At 39.5% G+C, this 27156-nt stretch overlaps 1 protein-coding gene across 4 annotated transcripts in view; it reads right to left on the minus strand.

The window, feature by feature from the left end:
- Nucleotides 1–27156, minus strand: part of RTTN (rotatin) — a 108442-nt gene that overhangs the window by 10458 nt on the left and 70828 nt on the right. For all 4 annotated transcript variants that reach the window (XM_006090776.3, XM_023755610.1, XM_023755611.1 and 1 more), the window contains 10 exons: nucleotides 24928–25021; nucleotides 20339–20531; nucleotides 19325–19415; nucleotides 17408–17561; nucleotides 14147–14284; nucleotides 11384–11601; nucleotides 7720–7825; nucleotides 6897–6994; nucleotides 5697–5774; nucleotides 1633–1759 (listed from right to left, as the gene is read on the minus strand). In XM_006090776.3, the coding sequence (XP_006090838.1) occupies nucleotides 1633–1759; nucleotides 5697–5774; nucleotides 6897–6994; nucleotides 7720–7825; nucleotides 11384–11601; nucleotides 14147–14284; nucleotides 17408–17561; nucleotides 19325–19415; nucleotides 20339–20531; nucleotides 24928–25021 (1297 nt within the window). The remainder of the gene's footprint in view (nucleotides 1–1632; nucleotides 1760–5696; nucleotides 5775–6896; nucleotides 6995–7719; nucleotides 7826–11383; nucleotides 11602–14146; nucleotides 14285–17407; nucleotides 17562–19324; nucleotides 19416–20338; nucleotides 20532–24927; nucleotides 25022–27156) is intronic.

Raw genomic sequence — 27156 nt, forward strand, 5'->3', positions numbered from 1 at the left:
CAACACCAATGTTTCCATTAACTGTTACATAAAACAGTCACCAATGATTCGATTTTGCTTGGAAGCAAATCAAACAGGAAAATAGAAAGTTTCTTCCTCAATTTAGTTAACTAATCACATTCTAATAGTTACATCAATTTTAAGTATAAAAGTAATGCAGATAATAGCTTTAAAAGATTGATATTAAAGTAAATGTTTTTGCTCAATATTTAGCAACTGATTCTTTTTTTCCTCTTTTCTTCCCTTAACCCTAAGTTAAAGAGGAAGGGTAGGGTAGAGAAGGTGATATGGAGACATAACACTCCACACACCACAATGAGAGTTCAGCAACCTGACGGTCTGTGTAGGTCAGTTTGTGTCGGCCATTGACAAGCTGAGTGGACTGCAGCTCCAGAGAGGAGGCCGAGGCCAGTCAGACTATCAAGGAGTCAGATAACCTTCACACTGGGTGGTGACTACACGGGCTCAGGACTGTTCTGAGTTCCAGTTCTTTCTCTGATTATCTTTTGCTATTTGGAGAACCCAGCTGCTGAGGTGCTGAATGTTGATAGAATAAAGTGCACAAACTTGCCAGCCAGTTAAACCTGACATTTATGACCCTAACTTCCCAATGGAAAATTCACACCACCAGCAATCCCACTTTTCCTCCCTCACAGGCTCTCCTTCCCTCCACTCAACAGCCACTTCTCCCCTTCTACCCAATCTCCCTCAGCCTCTAAAAATGCACGGCCCACAGGAGGCACTCAATAAAATGTCTGTGAAAGGAATGAATGAAAGAGGCACCCCAACTACTACCAAACCAACAGAATCTAGCACAGGGGTGGGCAAACTTTTTGATTCGAGGGCCACAATGGGTTCTTAAACTGGACCGGAGGGCCGGAACAAAAGCATGGATGGAGTGTTTGTGTGAACTAATATAAATTCAAAGTAAACATCATTACATAAAAGGGTACGGTCTTTTTTTTATAGTTTTATTCATTTCAAACGGGCCAGATCCGGCCCGCGGCCCGTAGTTTGCCCACGGCTGATCTAGAACTACCTTTCATCATACCAGTGTCCTACTCTCATATCTGTAAGAGTTTTAACTTTTACCTGATTTTTAAGGTCTTACAGCATAATTTTCCCTCTCAATTTTCCTATTAAATTCAATTTCCCACTGATATAATCAAGCCAGTTTCTCCCTCTCTATTCCCTGAGCTGTGTGATGACTTCCTATCTCAACAGACATACTAACACAGTGGTTCTCAACCTTCTGGCCCTTTAAATACAGTTCCTTGTGTTGTGACCCAACCATAAAATTATTTTCATTGCTACTTCATTACTGTAATGTTGCTACTGTTATGAATCGTAATGTAAATATCTGATATGCAGGATGGTCTTAGGCGACCCCTGTGAAAGGGTCGTTCAACCGCCAAAGGGGTCGCGACCCACAGGTTGAGAACCACTGTACTAACATTTCTGTCTGTTCTCATGATACCTACAAGAAAGTATGCCTTTAACCAGCATACCTTCAATAAGAAGGAGAAACACTCCAAACTATGTACTCATTTTCCCAGTTTACTTTCACAACATTATATAAAATTAGTATTTTAGTATATTTTATTACTGGAAGGTAGTATTGGGTCTATTTACCATTTGGAAAATTTGCTGTATAGACACAAAGTAGCTGCAGGGCAATTTGCATCAATGAATCATCCATCAAAAGCCAGGGCCAGAGAGAGTGCAGGACGGGGACAAGATGAGCTTCAAGAGCTGCTTCCTGTAACGTAAAGGAAATAAGGACAGCATTAGTCTGAATGTAGCAAAATATAAAATTAAACCAAGTCCAAAACCATCGTCACCAACATAAGGAGACAACAACCCAATTTATCTTTGCTCTGATGGCGCGAACTGGCTTCAAAGCCCTTGCCCCAGACTGCCCTATGAGCCTGGCAGCATGAAGAGGTCCCTGCCACCCTGAGGTGGCCAGGATATAAACCTTTGGTAAGAAATGCAGAAAAACAGCCCAGCCGGAGTGGCTCAGCAGTTGAGCATTGACCCAGGAACCAAGAAGTCACAGGTTTGATTCCCAGTCAGGGCACATGCTCAGGTTGCGGGCTTGATCCCCAGTGAGGGGTATGCAGGAGGCAGCCAGTTAATGCTGTTTCTCTTTCATCGATGTTTTTATCTCTCTGTCCCTCTCCCTGCCTCTCTCTCTAAAAATCAATAAAAACACATTTAAAAAAAAGAAAAGCATAAAAACAGCTTTGAATATGTCAGGTAAGCAGGAGGGTGCCATCTCACACACTGAATAACTGTAAATGATCTGATATGGTTAAGAAATGAAATTTTCTGGTAAAGTAAACATTTTGATAGACGAGTTTTTCCTCCCCCTCTGTGTGAATCTGTGTGTACCCAGATCTGGTATATGTGGACAGATAGAAACAGATGGATCAGGGGTAGATTACTGCTTTTAAGTCATCTGAGTATAGTAAAATTCAGTCAAAATAGCATGCTAAATCAATAAATTCTTAAGTAACCCATAGTTTTTATTACAAAGATCAGTTACCTTTGGGAAAATACTACTTGCAGCAAACAGCCATTTTAAATGAACCGGAATCAGTAGGCAATTTGCAGGCCCGTGGGCACACAAGTGGGAGCTCATATCAATACCCACAACCTACAGAATTTCATGCAACATCAATGGCAGAAGAGAGTGGGAAGTTATTCCCAGCCATTCCCGTGCTCCCCACTCCTCCTGAGGTTGGGCCTGAACACAGCCCTATGACTGCGGCAGGTGACCTTGCTTCTGTTTCAGCCAAGACAGAAACGAGCAGGTGTAAGCTCCTTCTCTACTCCGCATTCTGTCCTCACAGTTCACCTGTGTTTTGCCCACTCAGCCGTTCTGACTGGCAGTGAGGAATGGCAGCTCCTGTGCTGGAGACTAACATGTCTATCTGTGTTCTGGAACACAGCCCACCTGCCCCTCAGGGCTCTTGATCCATCAATTAGTTCTTTTCTCCCTGTCTCTTTAATAACTAGTCCCTAGTTTGATTTCTTGTTCACATTCAAACAGTTTATAGAAAAACAAACACACAGACCAACTTCCGTTAATGCTATGTGTCCTAAATTAGAATGCTGCTTCTAGACCAAGCTTCTAGAAAGAATACCCTCGTTGCTGTCACTGCCCACGTCTTACTTAATCTTTAGCTTACTTTGGCATATTTTCTGTCCTATGGTAATAAGAAGGCCACACCCATCTTTGCAGTTACCAAACCCTCATCTATTACAGGTCTTTTTTCCTTTACCTCCTTGGATCCTCTCTAGCCTGGATTATCTCCTAACTCTCTCCAGCATTCCCTTCTCCGTTCTTTTCTTCATTATATTTTCCAAGGATATGACCTGGACTTTCACTCTACACTCTCCTGGGAAATTTCAACAATAGTCACAGCTATGCACAGCACCTATGTACTGATAACCCCTAACATCCCAGCCTGTTTCAACCCTCAGAGCCCAGAACTATGTATCTACTGATGACCAGCCATGTTTTATCCGAACGTCCCACAGACACTGTGCTAAAGTGTCAGACCTGAATGTGAGGCTCTCTCACACCTATGCTCGTTCTAGAATGCACAACCTAGAGCAAGCATGTCCAACTCAAAGGCTAACACGGGCCAAATAAACAAGGTTTAAGTTTATGTGGGCCGCAATAAAACAAAAGCTCCCATTTTCATAGAAATGTAGGTTTATTTCGATAGAGACATACTGAATACAAAGGGCTGAAATGAGTAATCATTAACATAAAATAATAGACTATTTAAATAAAAATTAATATTTTTTCTTGAACATTAATTTACCAGACACTGAATAACTGCACAAATCAATAAGTGTAATGCAAATAAACCTATTTTTCTTGTTCTCCGAAAGCAAAGTATTTCCTGTTGCGCACACCAAACAAGTCAGTCCAAGACTAATGACGTGACATTCGGCTGCTAAAATATTCGCTGCTAGTATTAGGGAGAGAAATGGTGCACCTGTGCGTAAGGCACGTAAGGGACATGAATGCAACACAATGATAGTAATCAGTCATTAGCGAATGTTGTAGTTCATTATTAATAATTATATATAACAGGATATTATAAAAATTAAGTTAAAAATTTTTAATAAAATATTTCTTATATACCGTTATATTGGCTGGGCCACAAAAATACTCATTGTGGGCCGCATGCAGCCTGCGGGCCGCGAGTTTGACATGATTGATCTAGAGCCTGGAAGTCACTCTGCCTTTCTCCTCTTTCTCAGATTTACTGTCCACCCTGCTTCCCTCTTCTACCTGCCTTGTCATCTCTTGCCTGGACTACCACTGCCCCTACCTCTAACCTTGTCCACTGTTTAACTCATTTACTTCCCAGTCACTGTGACCATCCCAGTATGAAAACTCCTTAATGTTACAAGTATACAGACACTGGGGTAGGGTAAGGGTGGATCAATCAGTGAAATTCCATAAGAGTGACCAACAGTTAGTAATGGGAGTATAAGTTGGAGAAGAAATTAAGAATCTTTGCCTCATCAGACTTCATTTATACTCAAGAGTAATCTAAATATTCTCTTTTGGATTTATTCCTTATCGACAACTTAGATATGCAGAAATGGTTTGCCTTTTTTATAGTTGGCTAACGTGTTACAAGTGTGAACACGATATTTGTGCCAGTGCCCAAGCTAGCATCTTCCAAATCCAGAGAAGCTGGTCTGACCCAGGCCTTCCCCGAGTCACGGAGGAATAATAGCTGCACAAGGGATCTGAAGGTTAATAAACGTCACCTCTATTCTGAGTAAAAAGTTCATATGCAGGGAATTTTAGTGAAATGTATAAGTACTTAAATCCCATCAAACTTTGGAAGTACAAATTATCAGTCATGTGTCTTGGGCAATCATTTAAGACAGCTTACGGATTATGTTTTCAAGGTGTTCATTTTCCAAATACTGTGTGCTTTCCAGTTTTATCCCAAGTAAAAGCAAAAGAGGGTGAGACATTATTTTTAAAGGAAGCTCTTGAAATGTCTTTGTCTTACTCATTTTCTGTGAGAAAGCCAGTGCTTCAGAGGGCTGGATCTCTATGACCAGGGCATGGAGACACTGAGTCCTGTGCAGTGCACCGACGGGCTTTCAGGGGCGGCATGGCGCTTAGACAGAGTGCAGCATCTCAGAGGTCCCCAGGTGGGGCCGAGTCAATGTGCAGGGGGAGCCCTGGAGCTGGAGGGAAGAGCCTCCCGAGATGGATAAGGGGGACAGGGCCACGCTCGGCAACAGCGGGCAGCATGTTCTGCTCAGAAGCGGGAGACACTCTCACCTTCCTTGTGAACAGACACCTCCACTTACTCCCTTGGAAAGCTATCTGAAAAAGTCCTGCCTCAGAATATAGGCACAACCATTCATTCCAACTCAGAAAAAAGCCAGTGAGATGCATAACAGGGCAGAAAGAGGCTCAAGTCTGTCTGAGCAGTTACCAAACCCTCATCCAAAATCCAAGTTTCAGTGACAAAGCTAAAATGCTGCCGTAAGCAAGAACCTGAAGAATAAGATTCTGAGAACATGGAGTTCCAAGAACAATCAACAATCAACAATGCATCTAACACTAAAGTTTTCTATTTCCCCACCTACATCATCTCACAGAGAAATTAAACTGCAATAAAAATCTGAGAAGTAGCGCTACTTACTTTACCTTCTTCATTCCGATAGAGACAGTTTCTCAGAAGCTGCATGGCAGTGCTTAACTCTTTAACAAAGCCATCCTCCTGTTCAAAGAGAAGCGGTTGAAGGATGTGAGCACAAGGGCATGTTCCACCTTTATGTACAGCATTCCTTCCCTTTGGTCCCATTACCATGCAGCCACGTGCTCGCTGCCCTGACCACCATCACTTTGCAGGCACTGACAAGGTAATGATCTCTGAAAGGTGACCGTATCTCAAGAAGTGCATCCACCATGAAAAAGCCATTTCTGTTCTATCGAGCATGGAGGAACTGAGATATATAATAAACTCCATGCTCCCTCTCAATAAAATGAAGCTGGTACTGACTGGTTTTCAATCATATCAGTCCTGGCTGACTTTCTCCATGATGAAGTAAAGGCCTCTGCCCAGAGAATAGAGGAGGCAGGAAAAGAAACTGCGCACACCTAACACCCCGCGTCAATACAACTATTACACATGGCTTTCTCTCAGTGTCTAATCAAATGCAGCAGAAACTAGTTATTGCATAAAGCATGCTCTACTGGCCTTGGCTATATAGATACATGTATATTTGTGTTCATAAATACACACACGTCCATTTTCTCAAGGAGCCTATGTGGCAGATCTTTTTAACCAGAGTTATTTTTAACAGTTTTTATGTGACAGCAATGGCTATTTTGAGTTTATATGGACATGCCATTTGAGTCCAGCAGACTCAACGCTAGAAAGAGACACTCAGACATCCCGGAAAGCAATAATCAGAGGTTAGGAATGTCAGCTCTCCAATCACCTGGATCCGGACAAATACTGGCTTTATCAATTACTAGTTATATAACAGTGTTGTCATAGGTGGACACGGGGTAGTAAACAGGAAGATGTTAGAACAGTGCCTGGCACAGTGAGTTACAGCTCATTCCTAGTGTGCCTGTGCTCACTGTGAAAAATCTTCTTTCAGTTGTATATAAAGTTTATCATGCACACTCCAAAATGTTTACAACTATATAATACATACATTTCACTTAAATGTACACACACACATACAACTTGCTAATGTAGAAATCACATTAATTTATCTGTGCCTTCCTTCTAAATCAGACACTCATTTCAACCAAATGCTGGTGTCATTTCTAAGCACAAGGACATTGGCGAGAGGATTCCCTACGCGTGCAGAGTTCTAGAATCTGCCACCTTTTTCCTGAGCGCGGCTTTCCCTGGCCTCAGGGAATCGAGGCTCAGCTGGGCACTGATGTGCTTCATCTGTTCAATGCAGTTGTCGATGAGATCGGCTGAAAGACAAGAACCAGAACTAGCGAAAGGATATGACATTTCCCAGTAAGCCAACTCCACATGTATCAATCAAATTCTCAGAAACTACATTTTACTCCTGACCAGCTCCATGTCAGTATTTTCAGTGAGAGAATAATGAACCAGAAGGAAAATGTAAGAGAACTAATATGCTAAAGCCTACTTGTTTTCAAATTATTATAATAGTCCCCAAATCCAGTTACTTTCTGAGGAATGCATAATTTGTTTCAGTAGCAAATCACAAGTAAAATTAGTGGACTTGATGGTGCTGTTACTGTCCTCCAACTCTAAGGCCAGTGTTCTCTCCTTCCAGATGAGAAACTGCAATTGTCTAGGGGGAAATTCATATTAAAATACAGGTTCATCTAGTGCTATTGTTGCCACCATCAGAGCTATGTGGCGTGCTTTTTATTTTCAGGTATGTAACATGTGCGTGTGGTCACTAACATTATTATAAAATTGAGTGGTGTTACTTATTATGACTCTATAATATTTAGATACTCTCTAGAGTAGGAATCATTGCACAAATAAACAATCTACACGTATAATCTTTTTATTTTAAAAGTAATGCACATTTAACTATTTTTTAGCGGCCCTGACAGTGTAAGTTTTTTTAAATTTAGAGTTCATAAAAAATTAAAACAAAAAAAGCAGTAAACCTGAATTGACGTGTGGCATAAAAACACACAGTGGTCAGGCAGCCCACCTTTTAAAGCGAGCTTCTGAGCCCTCCTACTGACAGCCAGCAGCGACAACAACACGTTCGCAGCCACTCTCTTCAAGACATCTTTGGAGGGTTTCCCTTCGTAGCACTGTGAAGATAACAGAATACCTGCACGTTATGTCCCCTAAATCCAGGCCACCTGCCTTTCTCCCTGATCCCCCACACACCCCACCAGGGTTTTTCATCGGTACTGCTACCCTCCTATCGTCGAGTAAACGTGCTCGGTCACACTACAGAACGCCCACATTCTGGATGTGTCTGTCTGTTGCCCTGTGAAGATTTTCTCATTTTCGCTCTTCTGTGCTTCCCATTTACTGGTGTTCTAGCTCTAAAGACCTGACTCAACTCAGGTGAAATCTTTTGTGATACTATTCTCATGTGGGCATATGTACACATTTTACTACAATTTCAAGGGGTTCATCAATTCCAGCATCTGAATCAAGAAGTTCACAATTTGATTTCTAAATATTAGGTAATTCAAATTTCATAACTCTCCCTTCTACCAGTAATTTTCAAAATGATCCAGCTTTAGAATGACATGATTAAAATTGAGCTTAAATGATAACTTGACATAAAATATACGACAGCATAATTACTAGACGCAACTCCACTTTCACCTGGGGCTTGTACTTGGCAATGTGACTGGAGGCACCTGCAGAGAGGTGATTCCACCTTAGACATCTCAGGCTGCTGCCCCCACAGGCAGGTCTCAACCTGGCCAGTGGGTTAGATGTTAGATGCCTGGGGCCAGGAGTGCTTGATAAAGATCATGCTGATTGTAACCAGGAAGAAGGGGGGAGAGCAGGAAGTATTATAGGATGATGAAATAATTTGGAGTCAACCATGAGAATCCTAATTTGTCTATAAACTCAATCTTCACTAATAATAGGAAAACTGCTCTTCTCTACACATACTTATTGAAACTGCACATGTCAGTAATTTGAGAAAAACCAAATTGATCTCGCTGAGAAGTACTACTCATCTACTAACTATAGAATGAAGATACAATTCCTTTTTTTACTTTGTCTTAAATTGGCCTGGGCCCTTTAACAAATATTACATATTCATGTCCTACAGTTTACATGCACAAAAAGAATATGAATTATTAGGAAACACAGTTTAAATAATTGGTTAATGTATCCATACCCACATAGAATACTTTATATATTTTGTAATCTGGAAGAAATGGAGGGGAAAATTATCTAGTCATTAGGAAAATCACTGAGGTACCCTGTGGCTCATTTTCCTTGGCTTCATTTTCCTTGACCAAGAAGGTAACAGCAAGATTATAAACAATAATTTTTATAATATTATTTTAAAAAATTAGAGAAAAATAAGGGCATGGTAAACTGAACAAATTCCTACACGTTTCTTCTACGTGCACTGTTTTAACGATTCGTCATCCCTACGTGGATCCATGTTTATTACAAGTCCAGTTATAGTTCCTTGAAACACAGTACCACTAACAAGCAAGAGAAAGTAGCTGGGGAATAAAACAGCCAGCCTGCAGGTCTCTGAATTCACCCAGTCAGGACTGGCTGGAGGGATCAGCCATGGCTGTGGTCAAGGCTCCCAGAGTTGTTGGCATGCTGGCATGAACAGGGGTGGGGTCAGCACACCACCCTCATCGAAGGAAAGAAATCCATGTTGGCTCCATGAGTCATCAAACTCCCTGAAGAAGAGCGTGTCTGTGAGAGCCAGGACCCCCTCCCCAGAAAAAAGTGCTCCACCAGAGCCAAAGTTCCAAAATTAATAATGCTTTGGATAGGAGCTAGGGGAGGACTTTTGTCAAGGTGTGGATTTGAGTTTCCTGTTACTATATTCTTTCAGGTACAAAATCGGGCTCAATTAATCATTGGGAATAAAACCTCTTGTTCTGATGGAGAATGAGACCAGTGAAACAGTGTCCAGTTTTGGTTTTAAATGAAGAAAAATTGAGTGGAATGAGTAGGGTCATTGCTACAGGAAAGCTGTGGCCTCCTGAGAAGTGACATTGAGAAATATTTTGAGGTCTATTTTTCCCTAGAGATCCAGTTTCTGAAGGAGCTGCTGGAGAGAGACAGAAGAGAAAACATCAAGGGACCCCTTATTAGGCTCCTTATCAGCGCTCAGAGGCAACCATAGTCTGTTGGACAAGAGATCAGCTCTTGTGAGGAGCCCCGTGACCCCTCCCAGGCAGGTCTGAGCTAGCCGGGCAGCTGCCCTGCCTCTGCCTGCCTGTCTGCATTCTAGCTTGCTCAAGTCTGCTGTGCACAGGGAGTCCTCTGTATCTGCAGGATGCTCTCAGGCAGAAAAGGGCAAAAGTCCCCAAATCCTGAGCAGCAAAGGGATGGTAGCAAGTCAGCGGATAGGAAGCACCTTCTGCTCACTCAGAAATGGAAGCAATACCTCAATGTGAGAGTGGACTACAGTTCCACCTCTCAGTGAGAAGACAAAAGCAGGACGCCACATGGTTACTGCAAAGGAGGATTCTTAAAATTGGAAAGTATGGTAATAACTTCTACCTGAAAAAACTATTGTGCCATTTAGGAAACACTTGTTTTCATGATTAATCTATTTATAAAATAACAATACTTTACAGTGATTTTTGGTTTTTGATGAAACAAAAATCTTGGTTCATATTTTAGAATTACAAAAAAAATAATTTAAAAGATAAAACAGGTATCAGAGCTTGGAAGGGGGGCATTTTCTCACACATGTGACAATCAGGTCTGCCTACTTCTATAAACATAACCCTCTTAAACACATGTAATCCTATTAATAAAAGCCTAGGTGGTTGTGACACCCTCACGCCATAACGAGCGATCACCAGGAGGCTGGGTGTGCAGCAGGTGCACGTGGGTGGGTGAGGGCTTGACGCTGCATGCGCGGTGCAGAGGCAGGTCCCGCGGCTCCGGCCTACCTCTTTGGGGCAATCCATTGAAGAGCCCCGGATGGGTGGGCAGGCCTACCTTTTTGGGGCAATCGATCGCGGGGCTCCCGCACTGTGAGAGGGCACAGGCCAGGCTGGGAGACCCGCTCCCCCCTCCCCCGTGCACACCCCCCCATACTGCATGAATTTCGTGCACTGGGCCTCTAGTTCATTTATATAAATCAAATGTCACTTAGGTGAACATATTTTCAAAGATATTAACATAGCAATAAATTGTGAGTTAAACCTTCATCCCCAAAGTATATCCAGTGGCCTTATGACAGACTATTGTGTTAAACTGCTGGACTTAGATCACTAATACTTCATTCTGAATTTTTACATCATATTCTGGTCAACATTAGAGGTAGGAACTGCATTGGAAATAATTTAACTTTATATACTCTTCTCTTATTTCAGTGTTCATGAGTACTAATTACTTTTTAAATCAAATGATTAAAAATATTTTTATAAGACCAAGGCTGAAAGTGAAGTGTTTTATTTTTGTTTTGTTTTTTTATTCTCACCCAAGGATATGTTTACTGATTTAGAGGAAAGGAGAGAGAGAAACATTAATCGGTTGCCTCCTGTATGCACCCTGACAGGAGATCGAAGCCACATCCTAGGCACGTGCCCTGAGTGGAGATCGAATCCACAACCTTTTGATGTATGGGATGAGGCTCCAATCAGCTGAGCCACCTGACCAGGTCTGAGAGTGAGAGTAAAGAAATCACGTACCTGAATAATGGCTTCAGTAAGTCGTTCTAGAGACTTCTGGTTTTCCTGAGTTTTATCAAGAAGTGAAGCCACTGTTGAACTGGGGCATGAATCTGTTTTATCCTTATCCCGAAGACGCCTCTTTGCTTCTTCAGTCAAGAGAATAGAAAGGAACTGCAGGCTGGCAGTGCAGAGAGAGGGGCTGGTAGTAGACAAACCCACACATTTGCAGAACATATCTAGTAAAGAGGATAATTCCATATGTAAATATTTAAAAATTTCCTCCAAAAAAAAAAGTGAATCAGACTGATCTGATTAATTTTTAATTAAGTAAAGTGATCAGTAGTTCAAGTATCACAAGAATAACTCTACTATTTAAAAGTAATTTGAATAGTACTAAGACAACATACTGAATCAAGGAATCTCCTTAATTTTTGTTTCATCCTTTTTATCTGAGCTCTAGAGTTAACTTTTTAATTTTTATTTCAGTGTTAATCTAAAAAAAGTTAATGTAGCCCTAGCTGATTTGGCTCAGTGAATAGAGCGTTGGCCTGCAGACTGAAGGGTCCCAGCTTCGATTCCGATCAAGGGCACATGCCCAGGTTGCAGGCTCAATCCCCAGTAGGGGGCATGAAGGAGGCAGCTAATCAATGATTCTCTTTCCCTCTCCCTTTCTCTCTGAAATTAAAAAAAAAAAAAGTTAATGTAACTATACTCTAAACTTTAGATTACCACCTTATAAGTGTGACTGTGTTTCCACTTTCAAACAAGTTGATGCCAACCAACTTAAAGCAAGACTTAGTATGCAGTGTTGGACCAATGCAGGAACCATGGTTTCACAGTAGCTCTGAAAGAACAGAGTGAGATGAACCCATCTGCAAACAACAGAGTGGAAAGAATAGGCAAATGACCTCAGAAGAATCTACACTGAATCAGTCATTATTCATTTCCTGTTGTGAGCACTGATTAATTTAATCAAAAGAACATTTGCTTCATTACATTAATTTTATTAATTTGATATCCCTGGTTTATAATTTTATTGTCTTACTTTTATATTATTTTGGATTCATACTTGTGTAAGAGTTGTAACCATGAGAATTTCTACCTAGATTTAGGCTACAGAAATTTTTATGTTCTTAAGTAACATAAGGAAAATAATTTAATCAGCAGTGGGGTTTCATGAGAATTCTCTTCATGTACATAATGTCCTATACATTAGTCAAGTTCGAGCAAAGATTATTATAGACAACGTAAGTTATTGAGTGACCAAAAGGTATTTTAAATGTGTATGTGTACATGAAATAGAGAAAAAAAGCAAACAAAAACTAATAACTCCATGGCAAGGAATATCAATGATAATTTTTATTAGTTATGATTTCATTAACATCACTACTATCAAAGCTAACTGTTCATGTAGTATGTTATTTTTGATTAGCACCATTATCTAAAACTCTCTGTGTGTTTTGCAGAAAGACTTTGAATTTAATATGTCTTTATTTTATCACTAGAGAAAGAATGTCAGGTCAACAGGCTTATATCAGGGTCAACAAACTTTTTCTGCCAAGACCCAGAGAGTGAATGAATATTGTAAGCTCTGTGGGTCATGGGCCTTTGTCACAACTGCTCGATACCACCACCAAGGCAGAAGAGCAGCCTGGGCAGTGAGGGAACGAGTTCAGTGCAGCCATGTTCCAGTAAAAGTATATTTACAAAACAGGTGATGGACCATGTGGACCAGCTGGCTGAGGTGGCCCATGAGCCCCATAAAGCACCTTGCTTTATAGTATTAGAGACTGAGGTGGTAAATAAACCCTGTGGATGCATAAGGAAAATCTCAGTCTCACTCACTCAATCAATCTCTTCCAATATTTATCTTTTTTAACAAAATAATGATCTCTAAATGGATGCTATTCCCCTAAGAGTAAACTCAGAACTCCTATATCGAGGAATCTAACAATTCCATTTCTTATTGAACATGTATTTCCCTATAAATCTTACTTCAGAACTACATTATGGTTAAAATATATATCATCCATTTAATTTTACAGAATGACCAAATGATAAAGTAAAATGTGCAAATAAGTCAACTGAATTAGCGATAACTTGGAAACTTAAATTCGATTATGAACACTTTTAAACTGGTTATTTATTTTAAAGTAACACATATGTTACTTATAAACAGTTATGTAAAAAAGGCTCCTGATATGCAAAAATTTTGATGAGACTTTATGAAAAATTAAAGACAATAGTTATTTTTAAAAATAATCATTTGTTTAAAAATAATCATTTATTTACTCTAGTCAGTAACTATTATATGGAAAACATAAAAATAACTACACTACATTTCTGTGTTGTAAGAAAAGCCCTGTGACTTGAGATTAGACACTTTTACTAAAACTCTCCATGTGACTGTGTACACGGGATGCTATGTGCAGATTTACTCACACTAAATGCACACATGTAAGGCCAAGAGCCCAGTTTTCATGCCAACCCAACAAAATCTATCTCATTGTTTTATAATCATGTCATATTGTATCTTCATAATGCCACAGGCTTTTCTTACCTGTGTTTTGGTACCTTGAAATGTATTTCAATTTTTCTAAAATGCACTTTGGGGGCATAAGAGCAGTACAAACATCTTGAAGCAAGCACCTGGGTTTCTCTCTCATGGGCCATGCCATAATTACTTAATTTTAGAGAATACATTTTATATAAAATCATAATTAACGATTATCTTCATTTGTATGAGCAGAAGACCCCAAACCAGTGACAGCAGCTCCTTACCAACCACTGCCGCCCAGTGCTTGGCCACACCCGTCGTGATGGGTGGCAGCGAGGCAGTTCCTGCTTTCCTCAGGAGTGTGGCCAGGAGGTTAAATAAATGTGTCCATGTCTGATGAAATGCCAATGCTAACTCTGCATCTATCAAGTTAATCAAGACATATCAAGTTATTAACACAGAGCAAAAGAACCTTTTAAAATACAAAACTCACAAGCCACTTCATTACATTTAAAATAAGAGGGATGTACTTGTCCAATGGAGACAAACATAATTCAGCATGAATTTACTTCAATTATGTATTGCTTCTTAAATATCTCTCTCTTCCACCTTGCTATAGACAAATAAACACCCACTGGCACATCTCCTCTTATTAAAGCACATTCAACAACAATTAGGAAGTATGACAAACTGAATATTGAGCCATAACTTCAGAAGTTCTTATTGGGCACATTGTAAAAACATGTCGTTGTTTGTGTTACTTCTATAAAAGTGAAGGTTCTCCTGTTTTCTCTTCCCCTCTAGCAACTTTGTGTATACCAAGGTCATGGCAAAGAAGAGAATTTCTTTGAAGAACCAGAAGAGTACTGCCCTACAAGAAAGCTATGACACAGCAGAGGATCTGCAGCTTTGCCTATGGCTGACAATGGCCTAATGAACCTTCTAGGGCAGTGGTCCCAATGTGGGGCACACGCCCCACAGGGAGACAATTCAAGAATGAGTTATTAACAGTGGATTTTTTGCATTTCTTATGTTTCTAGGGGCCTCATATATAGTGTATAAATATATAGTATATAAATATATATTATGACATATTTATGCATTTCAGTTCTCTATTATGTTTTGAAACTTTGCTATTTTTTCATATCACTTTATATTATTTTTTTAACTATTTCTTAGTGATTTCTTCCTCAGTACTTCAACTGTTCTTTTGTTCTTTTATTTTTCTCTTTCATGGATGCCATGTTCTTTGAAAGCTTGTTTAGATGAAGTTAATGGCCTTTTAGGCTTCCTCCACGTGAATAGGAGTTCGCTTTTTGAATAATAAGAATTATATGTCACAGGGGGGCATCAGGATTTTAGAGATGCCCACGTGAGGCATGGCCAAAAAAAGGTTGGGAGCCTCGGTTCTAGGTTAAGAACAGCTAGTCCCTTCTCTCTGCTGGGCACATGGGAGCTGGAGGGCAGCCAGTATTGTAGGACTGTCTTCTATGCCCGCACCACCAGCAGTCTCTGCTCGCTGCTAACTCCATCAACATGCAAACCGAGGACTTCCTTCTCAGTGTTCTTCAGCACCCACCAGGCATCTGGAAATAGCACCGTCCAGGCAGTTTGGATAACTATCCTTGGTATTTCTCTACCTTTTTGTTATTATCAGCTCTATAAGAGTGTTTAGACATATGGTTTCTCATCACCATCCCCATTAAATACTAATTTCACAGATAATATATCTATTGATGTACTATCTGTATATCCAGACTTTACACATAAAAAGAGTAAGTGTAAAGCTTACTGATTTTATTCAATATAGGCTTACGGGGGCCAAATAAAATATTTAAGTTAGAAGTTAAATTAAAAATAAAAAAGCTATTAACATTTAACTTTATAACTGAACACCTTTTAGGGTAATTTATTCATATATTAAAATGTGTCAAATTATATATGAAAATTGCAAATTATATAAGTATATACTAAATATAACCAATTTTTATAGTATTCAAAACTTTTATTTTTCCAGAAAAAAATTTTAATTTCTTAAAAAATATTTTAGCGAACTTTTAACTTTTGCTAAATAGGAGACAGTAACTTTTAACTTAACCACTTACTATATATGCATTCAGATATTATAGACATTTTCTTTTCAGCCCTTGATATAAGTAATTAAATAATAATATAGATACTATTTTTATTTAATTCTCAAAGCCCAAGTCACACATAAAAGCAACAAAATCAATGAGAACATCCACAAGGCAGTCAGTGGCAACCAAGATGCACAGGCCACCTCTCGCCCTGTGATGTTGGGATCAAGCACTGAATCAAGTCCTCCAGTCGCAGCCATCAGTTTTTTAGCACTGATCTTGCATCTCCCTTGTATATCTTCCATAAGCTCAATTTGATGCTTCTCAAATGATACCCGAGAAAACCCAGTAAGAGAATTAAATACTAGGGAATGAGATTTTATTGGGTAGAGTTGAGCTTTGGAGGGCCACAAAATACTGTAATAGCTAGAATTGTTCTCCCATCCCTTTCACCCAATAATCAATTTTTGCTCCTTTGGCGGGGGGCGGAGGGGGTGATTTGAGAATGCATAGTCTAACCTACTTAGCTTAGTTAGGACATCACTGCCACGTATAAAATTTCAGGTAGGAAGTTATTGTGCCTCTAGCATTGGGGTAATTATAACACTGATGAGATACAGAGGACTGGCTTAGCCGAGAATCATAAAACATTCACATACCAGACCTAAAACCAAGCCAATCCATAAAATTCAAAGGACTAAATAGGAAAGAATGGATAGGCAGAGAACTGCAAAATGATCAATTACTTCATTATAAACTATTTTAGACAGGTATCACATATTAATTTTGATAATCCTATCTTTTTTAAAAAAAAATATTTTTATTGATTTCAGAGAGCGAGGGAGAGGGAGAAGCATCAATGATGAGAGAGAATCATTGATTGGCTGCCTCCTGCATGCCCCCTACTGGAGATCAAGTCCACAACCCAGGCATGTGCTCTGGCTGGTTATCGAATCATGATATCCTGGTTCATAGGTCGATACTCAATCACTGAGCCATACTGGCCAGGTCCTACTTTTTTTTTAATCATCTCTACTACTAAGTAGCATATTCAACTTTTAATCAGTATATTTTTCAATCTTTTCAGACCTTAAGAAAAATTTGATATTATATGCTAGACTTGCTTATAATTCTTATTGCAAATGAGTTATTAGGTCACCTGGCCTTAGCAGAGTTTATAAGAAATTTTAATACAGTTCATAGTACTTCCTCACACTCCATAAAGAACTTTACCCCCATTTATACTGACAACACAGGGATGGTCCTTTATTACACCACAGACTTCCCTCAGGTGGTCTCCTGGCACCACTTACCACATCCAAGCTATAAAACACATTATAAAACCTTCCAAAACACTGGCAAAAAGCAACCAAAAATGTAACCTTGAAGTGGATATCTGATGCAGAATAAGATTTTTTTCCTCAATATTATTTACTTCCATGCTAAATTAAAAAAAATAAAGCTTACCAAACAGATCTTTGGTGCATATGGTAAGAACTCGGATGATGTTTGTAATAAGAGGTTTCAGAAGCTCATCCTGAATCACAAGGTCAGGATCTACCAATAAACATGACTGCAAAAGCCTGGACAAAGATGCCAGGTACTCGAGGAGAAAGGACACCTATTGGCAAAAGGAGATAAAGTGAAACAAATGTATCAGAGGAAAAGCCCATCTCAGTGATCATGTATTTTACTCTTCTATGCATTGTAAGTCACTTCCTTGTAAATAAGTTAATAAAAGGCTAAAAAAATAATAATCATAATTTTCAAAGATCTTAAATTGAACACATAGCAGATGAAGCATTATTTTTCTCATAAGCATATCGTTAATGGCCACATTAACCACCATCAACTATAATAACATCAAACCAGACAATATTTATAAAGTCAACAATTGAATCCCATTTAGAAAAAAAAAACTCTTAGAAAGGTTTATAAATATAATTTTTCAAGTAGCTAAATTGTGAAATCAATATTCTGAATGAAGCAGAAAAGGGCATTCCAAAGCCATAAAGCCTATAATTTTGCAAAGAAATAAAGAAAAATGACAAAATACTCTTCAAGGTACACAACTGGGGCTTGGGGGAGGTAGCCAAATGCTTAATTATTACTACAAATAAAATGCAAATCATTTGAAGTTTGCTCTCAACTATCCTTCAGCATAAAATTACTACTCTTAATTATAAAGGTAAAATTCACTCTTCCCCAATATTACCAATAAAACCATCTCTGGAATGTTGCTTGAAATATTATAAAAAGTACTAGAGGCCTGGTGTACCCTGTGGGATCAGGCCTAAACCAGCAGTTGGACATCCCTCTCACAATCTGGGACTGCTGGCTCCTAACCGCTCGCCTGCCTGCCTGCCTGATTGCCCCTAATCGCTTCTGCCTGCCAGCTGATCACCCCGTAACTGCTCCCTGCCGGCCCAATCGCCCCCAACTGCCCTCCCCTGCTGGCCCGATCACTCCCAACTGCCCTCCCCTGCTGGCCTGGTCGCCCCTAACTGCCCTCCCTTGCTGGCCTGATCACCCACAACTGCCCTCCCCTGCCAGCCATCTTGTGGCTGTGGGCGCCACCATCTTTGAGGACGGGGCAGTCAATTAGCATATTCCCTCTTTATTAGATAGGATTAACTGACAAAAGTACTTTTTTTAAAAAAGTAATTCTCTGGATAGGCAAAAATTAAAGAATAAGCTGTGATGTCTCATTTATCCATTATCCCCAAGAAATGAGATAGTCCACACAAATCAACTTTAGAGAGAGATTCTGAAGCACCTCTCTGTACAGGTGTGTACACACATACACACATTTTCCTCCCACCTCATTCTGAGGCCATTAACTCCATGTGACTGTTGTGAGGATTACATAAATGATAGAAATAAGCCCCTCATATATGTTTAGTACTATAATTACTCACTCATCCTATGAGTACTGAATGAACACCTGCCATGGGACAGGTGCTATGTTGACACCGAGGACCCAATGGTACACACAAATCAGGTAAGGCCCTGCCTTCGTGGGGCTCTTCATAACCTCTGACTTCATCTGTCCTCATGTTCTACACCAGCCCCTCTGGCCTTGCTGCTTTTTGGCCAAACACACCCCTGCTCTGTCCCACAGGACTAGCTTCCTCACTTACTTCAAGTCGCATGTCACTGTCTGAAAGGCCTCCCGACCACCTTATGTGGAAAAACTCTACCCTCCCAACTATGACATCACTTCCCTTTCCCTGCTTTAGACTTTCTTCTTAGATGTCCACCAATGACATCATCAGGCATATATGGATTTGTTCTGGATCTTTGTTTTATTCACTTAGGGAAGATGCTGGTATACACCATGTCCTTGAGAAGGCACTTAAAGCAAACAGACACACAGACACTCACCTGAGCCTGCGTGTGTTCCACCGGGGGTGACGAAGGCAGCGGGGCCTTGAGTTCCTGGACACACGTCTCTATGAGGGTGGCATCTGCAATACTGTTTAGGACAGAAAAAGAAAACCCTTCAGATGATTAGTAGGCTTCTAACTAAAGATTAGTCAGAATTTGAAATCTGAATGTAACCTTGAATAGAATTCAAGAGAAAGGATTTTTATAAAGAAAGTCAATGTTTATAAAAAGCTATTGTGCAACACAGGAAAAGATCTTATCAGATAAATGTGGGAAGCAAAGAATTCTGAAGAAAAATATCAAAATCTTATTAAAACATTACTTCTAATCCTCATATTAACCCCACTGAGTAGGTGTCATCAATGACACTCCAAAGAGGAACTTTCCAAAGGCTGCAACACAAGTGAGTAAATGACCTCTAAGTAGACCTTAAGTTGGACTGAATTACATATCTAAGGCCTTTCTTACTATACCATATAACCAATAAGAAAATCAGAAAAAGTTATGTCAGAGGCTTATTAATATTAGATAAATGAATGAACCAAATCATAATTTCCCTAAATTCTATGAGAATACTTTCCGTCTTGGTAACTAAATAACTCCAAATGAATTTTTTAAATGATCTTTCAACCCATGGACATTATTCTTATATGAGCACCAGGGAGCTAAATCCCCAAACTCCTTCCTTCCAGTTAGAATGAGCAAGGGGACTGAATATTCCTTGAGTGTGGTGGAAGACAAGTAGGGCTTAGAGCCTCTGAATTTTACGAAATCAGGATTTTTTTTGAGGATGTGGGCTTAATAGTCAATATAACAAACCAATACGAGCGGTTTAATGGATCTAAAATAAAAGTTGTCAGTACAATTCTGGCCAAAGCAAAAACCTGCAGTCTAATGAGCCTTCAAATGATGAAGAAATATCCAGAACATGAAACCATACAGTGAGTCATGAATACAGCTTGTGGGATTCACCTCCACCACCATGGCTCTCTGGGAGTACTTCTCTCTTACCCACAGAGCAGCTCTATGAGCCGAGCCTGTCGGAAGGCAGATGCTGTGTCTTGTGGAGCGATCACCAGGAGGCTGTCTGAGAGGCTGCAAATAGCTGACAGCAGGGGTGGGGTGACCAGGATGCATGGTCTGGGCAGGAGAGCAGAAAGGGTAGAGTCATGAGGGAGCCGTGGGGACACTGTTTCAGGCTGACCTAGGATTGAAAACAAGCATAGAAATGTCACTATTTGGTTTACTTTGCGGTTATGTGCAATAGTCTCAAACTCTGATGACCAGAGGAAAGTTCCTGAACGTGCCCAAGAGAGATGGAATTCCCTGAGTGCTTGACGCATCTCAACCCTGAGGATGGGGAGTGAGACATCCACCTCCACTGTGTGTGCGCACATACATACATGTACACTTGTGAGTGTGTCTGCATATCCATGCACACAATACACAAGTGTGTGCACATACATGTACTCAGGGGTGTCTCTGTGTGCATGTACATGTACATGTGTATGTGTGCCTTGGATGAAAGTGCAAGGGCCCAATAAGAAAGGCAGAGCATGGTGTTGTGTCCCAAGCACTCAGAAACAGAGGAACAAATACACCGTCCACAACCCTTTTTCTGAGATTCGGGATCAGAGTGTTTCAAACTCAAAATAGTGTTAGATTTTGGAAAGATAATAACTCCAAATACCATGTGTTAATTGACACTTCCAGCAGGATCTTGGCAACAGCATACCACCACCTCTACACGTAGCATGTGCACAACCACAGTAGCAAACGACTAGAGGGCAGGTGCTGCAGCCACATGCACTCAGGTATGAGCGAGGGTTCTCACGAGTGAGTCAGAAAACGTTCAGTGTTCAGAGACTCTGGGTTTTAGAACTGACAACATGAGACTGGAGCTTCCCTAGAAGACTCGGCAGGGAATAGCTAAAAAGAAAGCTGATCTGCCTCAAGATTCTCTTTCATGACCCTCACTCCTTACTTCTTTTTTAAAGAAGTATTATATTTTAAATAAATTCAGTTTTACAAAAAGTACAAAGAATTCCATATACCTTCAGCGAGATCCCTAAATATTAACACTTCATCACATTTTAGCTATTTACCTACCTATTTTCTTATGTACTACTAGAGGCCCAGTGCACGAATTCGTGCACAGGTGGGGTCCCTCTGCGTGGCCTGCAGAGATCGGGCCCCAGCTGACACTCCCAGCCTCACAGCCCTGCCTAGTACCCCACCTTGACCTGGCGCCGCCCCCTCACCTGCTCTACCATCCTGCTTGCGGGACAATCGATCGGGGCCGGTCCCCAGCCCGGCTCCCTCAGCACCTGGGAGCTGGGCAGTGGCCCTAGCCCTGCCGCCACTGGTCAACATCTGTGGGGCAACCGGCGGGGTGACTGGGTCCCCACTCGCACCCACCTTGGCCTGGCACCGCCCGCTCACCTGCTCCACCATCCCTCTGCAGTCCTACTCTCATCAGGGCCCATCGGGGCTGGCAGTGCCTCCACTGCCACCTGCTGCCAGCGCTGCATCGCTAATGCCCACCATGTTCCGCGCCATCCCCTGGTGGTCAGTGCATGTCATAGCAAGTGGTGGAACTCCCAGTTTCCCGGTCCAATGACCACCCAATGGGGCAATTTGCATATTAGGCTTTTATTATATAGGATTTGTAAGTTGCAGACAAAATCCCCTTTAATTTCCTAAACAGGGATTTTGTCTTTTATAATCACAGGACAATTATCAAAACCAGGAAATTAACAATGAAGCAGCAGTACTATCTAATCTACCTTTTCCAAATCACACATATTATCCAATGAATGTCCTCTACAGCAGCAGTCGCCAACTGGTGGTCCGCAGACCACTGGTGGTCCATGGGTCCAAAAGGTTGGTGACCACTGCGCTATAGCAAAGGAAAAAGTCCTTTTCCTTGTTTGGATCCAGGTTGGGATCACGCTCAAGTCCTCAACTGGAGGAGCTGCTCCGTCTTGCTTGGTCTTTCAGGACCTGACACTGGTTATGTGGTAGAAGGTCAGATGCTGGGAGTTTCCTCCTGAGGAGACCTTCAGCACACCACATCAGGAGAATCATGATTCCTCCTTGTCCCATTATAGGTGGTGTGAACTTTGGACCTTTTGATCAAGGTGGGGTCTATTATGTTTCTCCACTATAAAGTTATAATTTTTCCCTCCATAATTAATTCTTTCAGGGAGGCACTTTGGGACTATATATTATAAAGAAAGATATTATTTTTTGAATCAAATAAAACTGGGAAAATTAAATTTAGGTACTTCCACAGAAATAGTTCAAATGGTTTAAGGGAAATTTTTAAATACTATTCACAAACTATGTGTTACATATCTGTCTAGGGCAAGCATGCAGCAGAGAAGAACATGAGCAAAACAGGAGGACCACAGCATTGAGGAAACTCAAACTCACTCAGTATTTTCAATATAATTTTTATATTTTATCTGGACAGAATTATCCCAGTTATCTATATGTATAATACTCAAATAGACTAACATTCTTATTTTGTAGTGATTGAACTTTATAAATCAAATGTAGGCTTAAAGACCATGAGACCCTGTTAATGGTTTTCTTATAACATAAAATAATTTTCTTTTAGAAAAGTAAGAAACTAAATTTAAAAATGAAAAGCTGGATGTCTAAAGGGGCCCTAATGTATATGCCAGAAAAAATACTTGTTATCCTGTTCTAAGTCACACTGGGACATGATAATCCCCAAGTTAATCAAGAAGAACAGAATAAGAAATAAAAGGACTAACCAGCTGCACTGGAAAATCCTGCCAGACGTTCCAACTGAGGGAACTAAAATCTCATTATCACTTATAAGAAATTGTATCTTAATACTATTTAAAGACATCTAAGCACCACACACTGCTCTGGTGTTGAGGCTCACTGACAACTTAAGTACAGTGCTCTCCAGCACCGTACAAGGACTGTGAAGACTCCACAAAAAGGTGAGAACATTTTTTCTGTCAAATACATACACTGAAGGGATTGGTGATAGGCAAAACTGTGCATGAATATACATTCTAAGCACAGTCCTTGAAAAGAAAATAGTCTAAATCAAGAGTAATGAAACAAAAAAACCCACACAAGTGTACATATGTCCACACAAAAAAAACTGTACATAAATGTTCATAGCATTATTATTCAAAATAGCTAAGCAAAACAAATACAAATGACCATCAACTGATGAATGGGTAAATAACAGATGGTATATTGATGCAGTAGAATATTATTTGGAAATGAAAAGGAATTAAGTATTGACACACACTATAACATGGATGAACCTTGAAAACATCATGCTAAGTGAAAGGTATCAGACACAAAAGGCCACATGTTGTATGATTCCATGTATATGAAATGTCCAAAAACCGGCAAATCTATAAAGAGGGAAAGTATATTAGTGACTGTGTAGGGCTGGGGAGGATGCGGGAGTGGGGCAGTGACTGCTAATGGATACATGGTTTCTTTTGGGAGTGATGAAAATATTCTAAAACAGATTGTGGTGACAGCTGCACAACTCTGTGAATACATTAAAACCAATAAATTGTACCCTTAAAATGGGCGGACTGCATGGCATGTGAATTATATTTCAATAAAGTTGTTTAAAAAAGAGTAATATAACATAGGCTTAGAGATAAATATTCATGAAATTCATTATCAAATTTTATTTTGTATTCTGTATCCTTAGCTATTTCAACAATCTGAGTTTGCTCCTTTTGAGCTCAAGAAAATCAAATAAGTATTTCCTACAATTAAATACTTTCGTATATTGTCGATATAAACTGCTAAAAACCAAAATGGGAAATTGTTTAGGAAGTTATGGAACAAATACTGAAATAAAAATTCAGACTAATGTCTTAAGCAGGTATTTCTGAAGTTTTAGAAAGCATTTTCTGCGCAGACGCTCATACTTCAGTGTTTAAAATTACCTTCTCTTTAGATAGTATATTCCCTGCAGGTTAGGAATTTAATGCTAAATTATAACCTTCAAGTATAATTATATATGTACATGTACATGTATATACATTTGGAAGCATAATAGAGTTGGAAGCAGTCCCTAACACAAAGTATAAAGTTTACATATTGCCATTAATAAAAATAAATCCGAGGCTACTCATTACTCATTTGAAATAAAGACTCCATGGATTCTGTGTGCTTTAAAATGGAAGCACAATCTTTGAAAAACACTCAGGATTAGAATCTCTTCACTTTCACAATCACTGTGGTAAATTAAAGTGTTTTTTCAAAGGAGGGAAAAAAATGAAGTTAACTATATTCATAGTTCCCCAGTTATCTATGTTTAACTAAGAAGGAACCATATGGCAGCCAGGCTATTTTTGGGATGGCAAATTCCAATTTATTAGTTAAAAGTATTTGTTTTGTTACTCTCTGATATATATATTCTAATTTATTCCATCATGTTCTGTGACATTTCGTTTAGTTCTTATCTAGACATTTTGTTCTGGGACTTATTTAATTTTGGTCTTATCTAGACATTTACTTTCAAAATATCTGTCTGAACCACCTTGTCACTTTTCTTTCTGAAAGTGGAATGTCTTTCTAAAGGGTACCTGGAGCCACAAACTGGTCGTGTGAGGCTTCCGGGAGAGACGCAGCTGAGGTCACTGGTGATGATAGTCCCACACTCCCCGATGAAGATGCCACCTATGGACCAGCAAGAAAATTGTTACACACGGAAAATGAAGCACAAGCAGTATATACACAAGACAGACATCCTTAAACAGGTTTATGGCAAAACTACATTTGCTAGTCGAACTAGAAAACGTTCCATATTTTGAGAGTCATCACAGTTTTTGAACGGCCTTTTCTTTTCTTTTTTAAATTGATTTTAGAGAAAGGACAAGAGAGAGAGAGAGAGAGAGAGAGAGAGAGAGAGAGAGAGAAACAGAGATGAGAGAAACACTGATCTGTTGCCTCCTACACATGCCCTGACCAGGTATGTGCCCTGACGCGACTGAACCTACCACCTTTTGGTGTTTGGTATGACACTCCAACCAACCCAGTGACACCAGCCAGGGCTTGAGTGACATTTTCTACTTTTTCTTATAGGACCTGTTACAGTTTTTGTAAATTAGTAACTCACAGGAGTGAGGTTTTGATTTGAAGCCCATTAAGATTATTAAGGTCCCAATAAGACCTATTTTCTCTTATTACCTAAATGTTAAAAGGCTGAAATATACAACTTTACCTATAAATTCACTGTGTCCTTGAGATATTTTGCATTTTTTTGCTTTTTATTACCTTAATTTATCTTTCTATTTATTTTTAGACTCCACATATAAGAGAAATCACATGGTATTTGTCTTTCTCTGTCTGAATTATTGCATTTAACATAATACCCTTGAGGTCCTCCCTTGTTGTTGCAAATGGCAAGATTTCATTCTTTTTTATGGCTGAATAATATTTCATTGCATACTTAACACCATAATTTCTTTATCCGTTCACCCACTGAAGGATAGTTAGATTGTCACCATATACTGCTTATTGTAAAAAAAAAAAAAAAAAAATATGCTGGGATGCATACTGGTATATCTCTTTGAGTTAATGTTTCCATTTTCTTTGGATTAATTTCTTGATTTCTTAACTCAAAAGAGCTTTTTAAAGTTTCAAATGGCACACACCAATTTTAATAGTGCCTATGAAAAAATTACCATAAGTACTAAAATATTTTTCTTATCTCTCCCCATATTGTAAAAAAACTCTTTAAAAACTTAGGCAATATGCCAACACTATGTTTCAGAATACAACTTTTTTAAAACATTAAATATAACAAATTCTGTAGAAGGAAAACACAATTTCACTACAGGTTTATAAGATGAAAAGATTGTGTGGCCTTCCTCAATTTGAAGAAGCCCAAACTGATGAGTTTTGCACCTCCTATGTGAAAAATACCTTACCTAGAGAGGTGATCACTCTGTCTTACCACCAATTTAATTTCTCTGTGATAGCATGAACTTCACATACCTGGATAAGGTCCATGTCTGTGTACGCAGAAGGCCTGAGCTGTCAAGTGAACTTAGGAATCAATCCTGCCTCACACACTCAAATACTATAACCCTCCCCACATATTGATGGCATATTTATAATACACTTCAAGTAGGGTATCTTAGACTTGATATATAAAATAGAATGAAAGCAAAAACCAAGGTTATGTTCATTCACAATTTCTAATACAAAAAACTTAAATTGGAAGAAAATGGTAGATGAAATTAATATACAGTTTTTAAAGTTCCCTCATTCAACTTGAAGACCTTAATCTTCTCTCATCACTTGAAGTTTGACATTTTGCAAAAACAAGAAATAAGTGATAGGAACCTGTAGCCAAGAATGTAAGCTCCCCACATAAAGTTATCTAAAAATATAAACCTAGAAAATTTTCAGTCTAAGAAAATAACTCATAAAAGGGCATGTGTTGTTTTATTTTACATTCAGTGTAGTCACATTAACATTTTTTAGAATAGCACCGAAATAAAAAAGTTAAGAACTCTGAGACTTTGTGGGTCCCAGTAGATCCCAGAGGGATCAATAGTCATCTCTACCTAATCCTCTTAGTTTGGGTCTTAGCAGATACCTTGTGTATGTGCATTTGTACACACACAAACTCATTAGACTTGAGTCATTAAAATGGCCTACATGCAAAACCACAATCTAGACTTTCTCTCACTTTCACATCTGCCACATGACACATCCTGAGATTTCGCATTTACCTCCATATAATAAGACAAATGAAACTGTGTTTTACTTGAACTGAGTCTATATACTTGTAGCCTTATCACCAC

Source organism: Myotis lucifugus, unplaced genomic scaffold (assembly GCF_000147115.1).
Source record: "Myotis lucifugus unplaced genomic scaffold, Myoluc2.0 scaffold_82, whole genome shotgun sequence".
Classification (NCBI taxonomy): Eukaryota; Metazoa; Chordata; class Mammalia; order Chiroptera; family Vespertilionidae; genus Myotis; species Myotis lucifugus.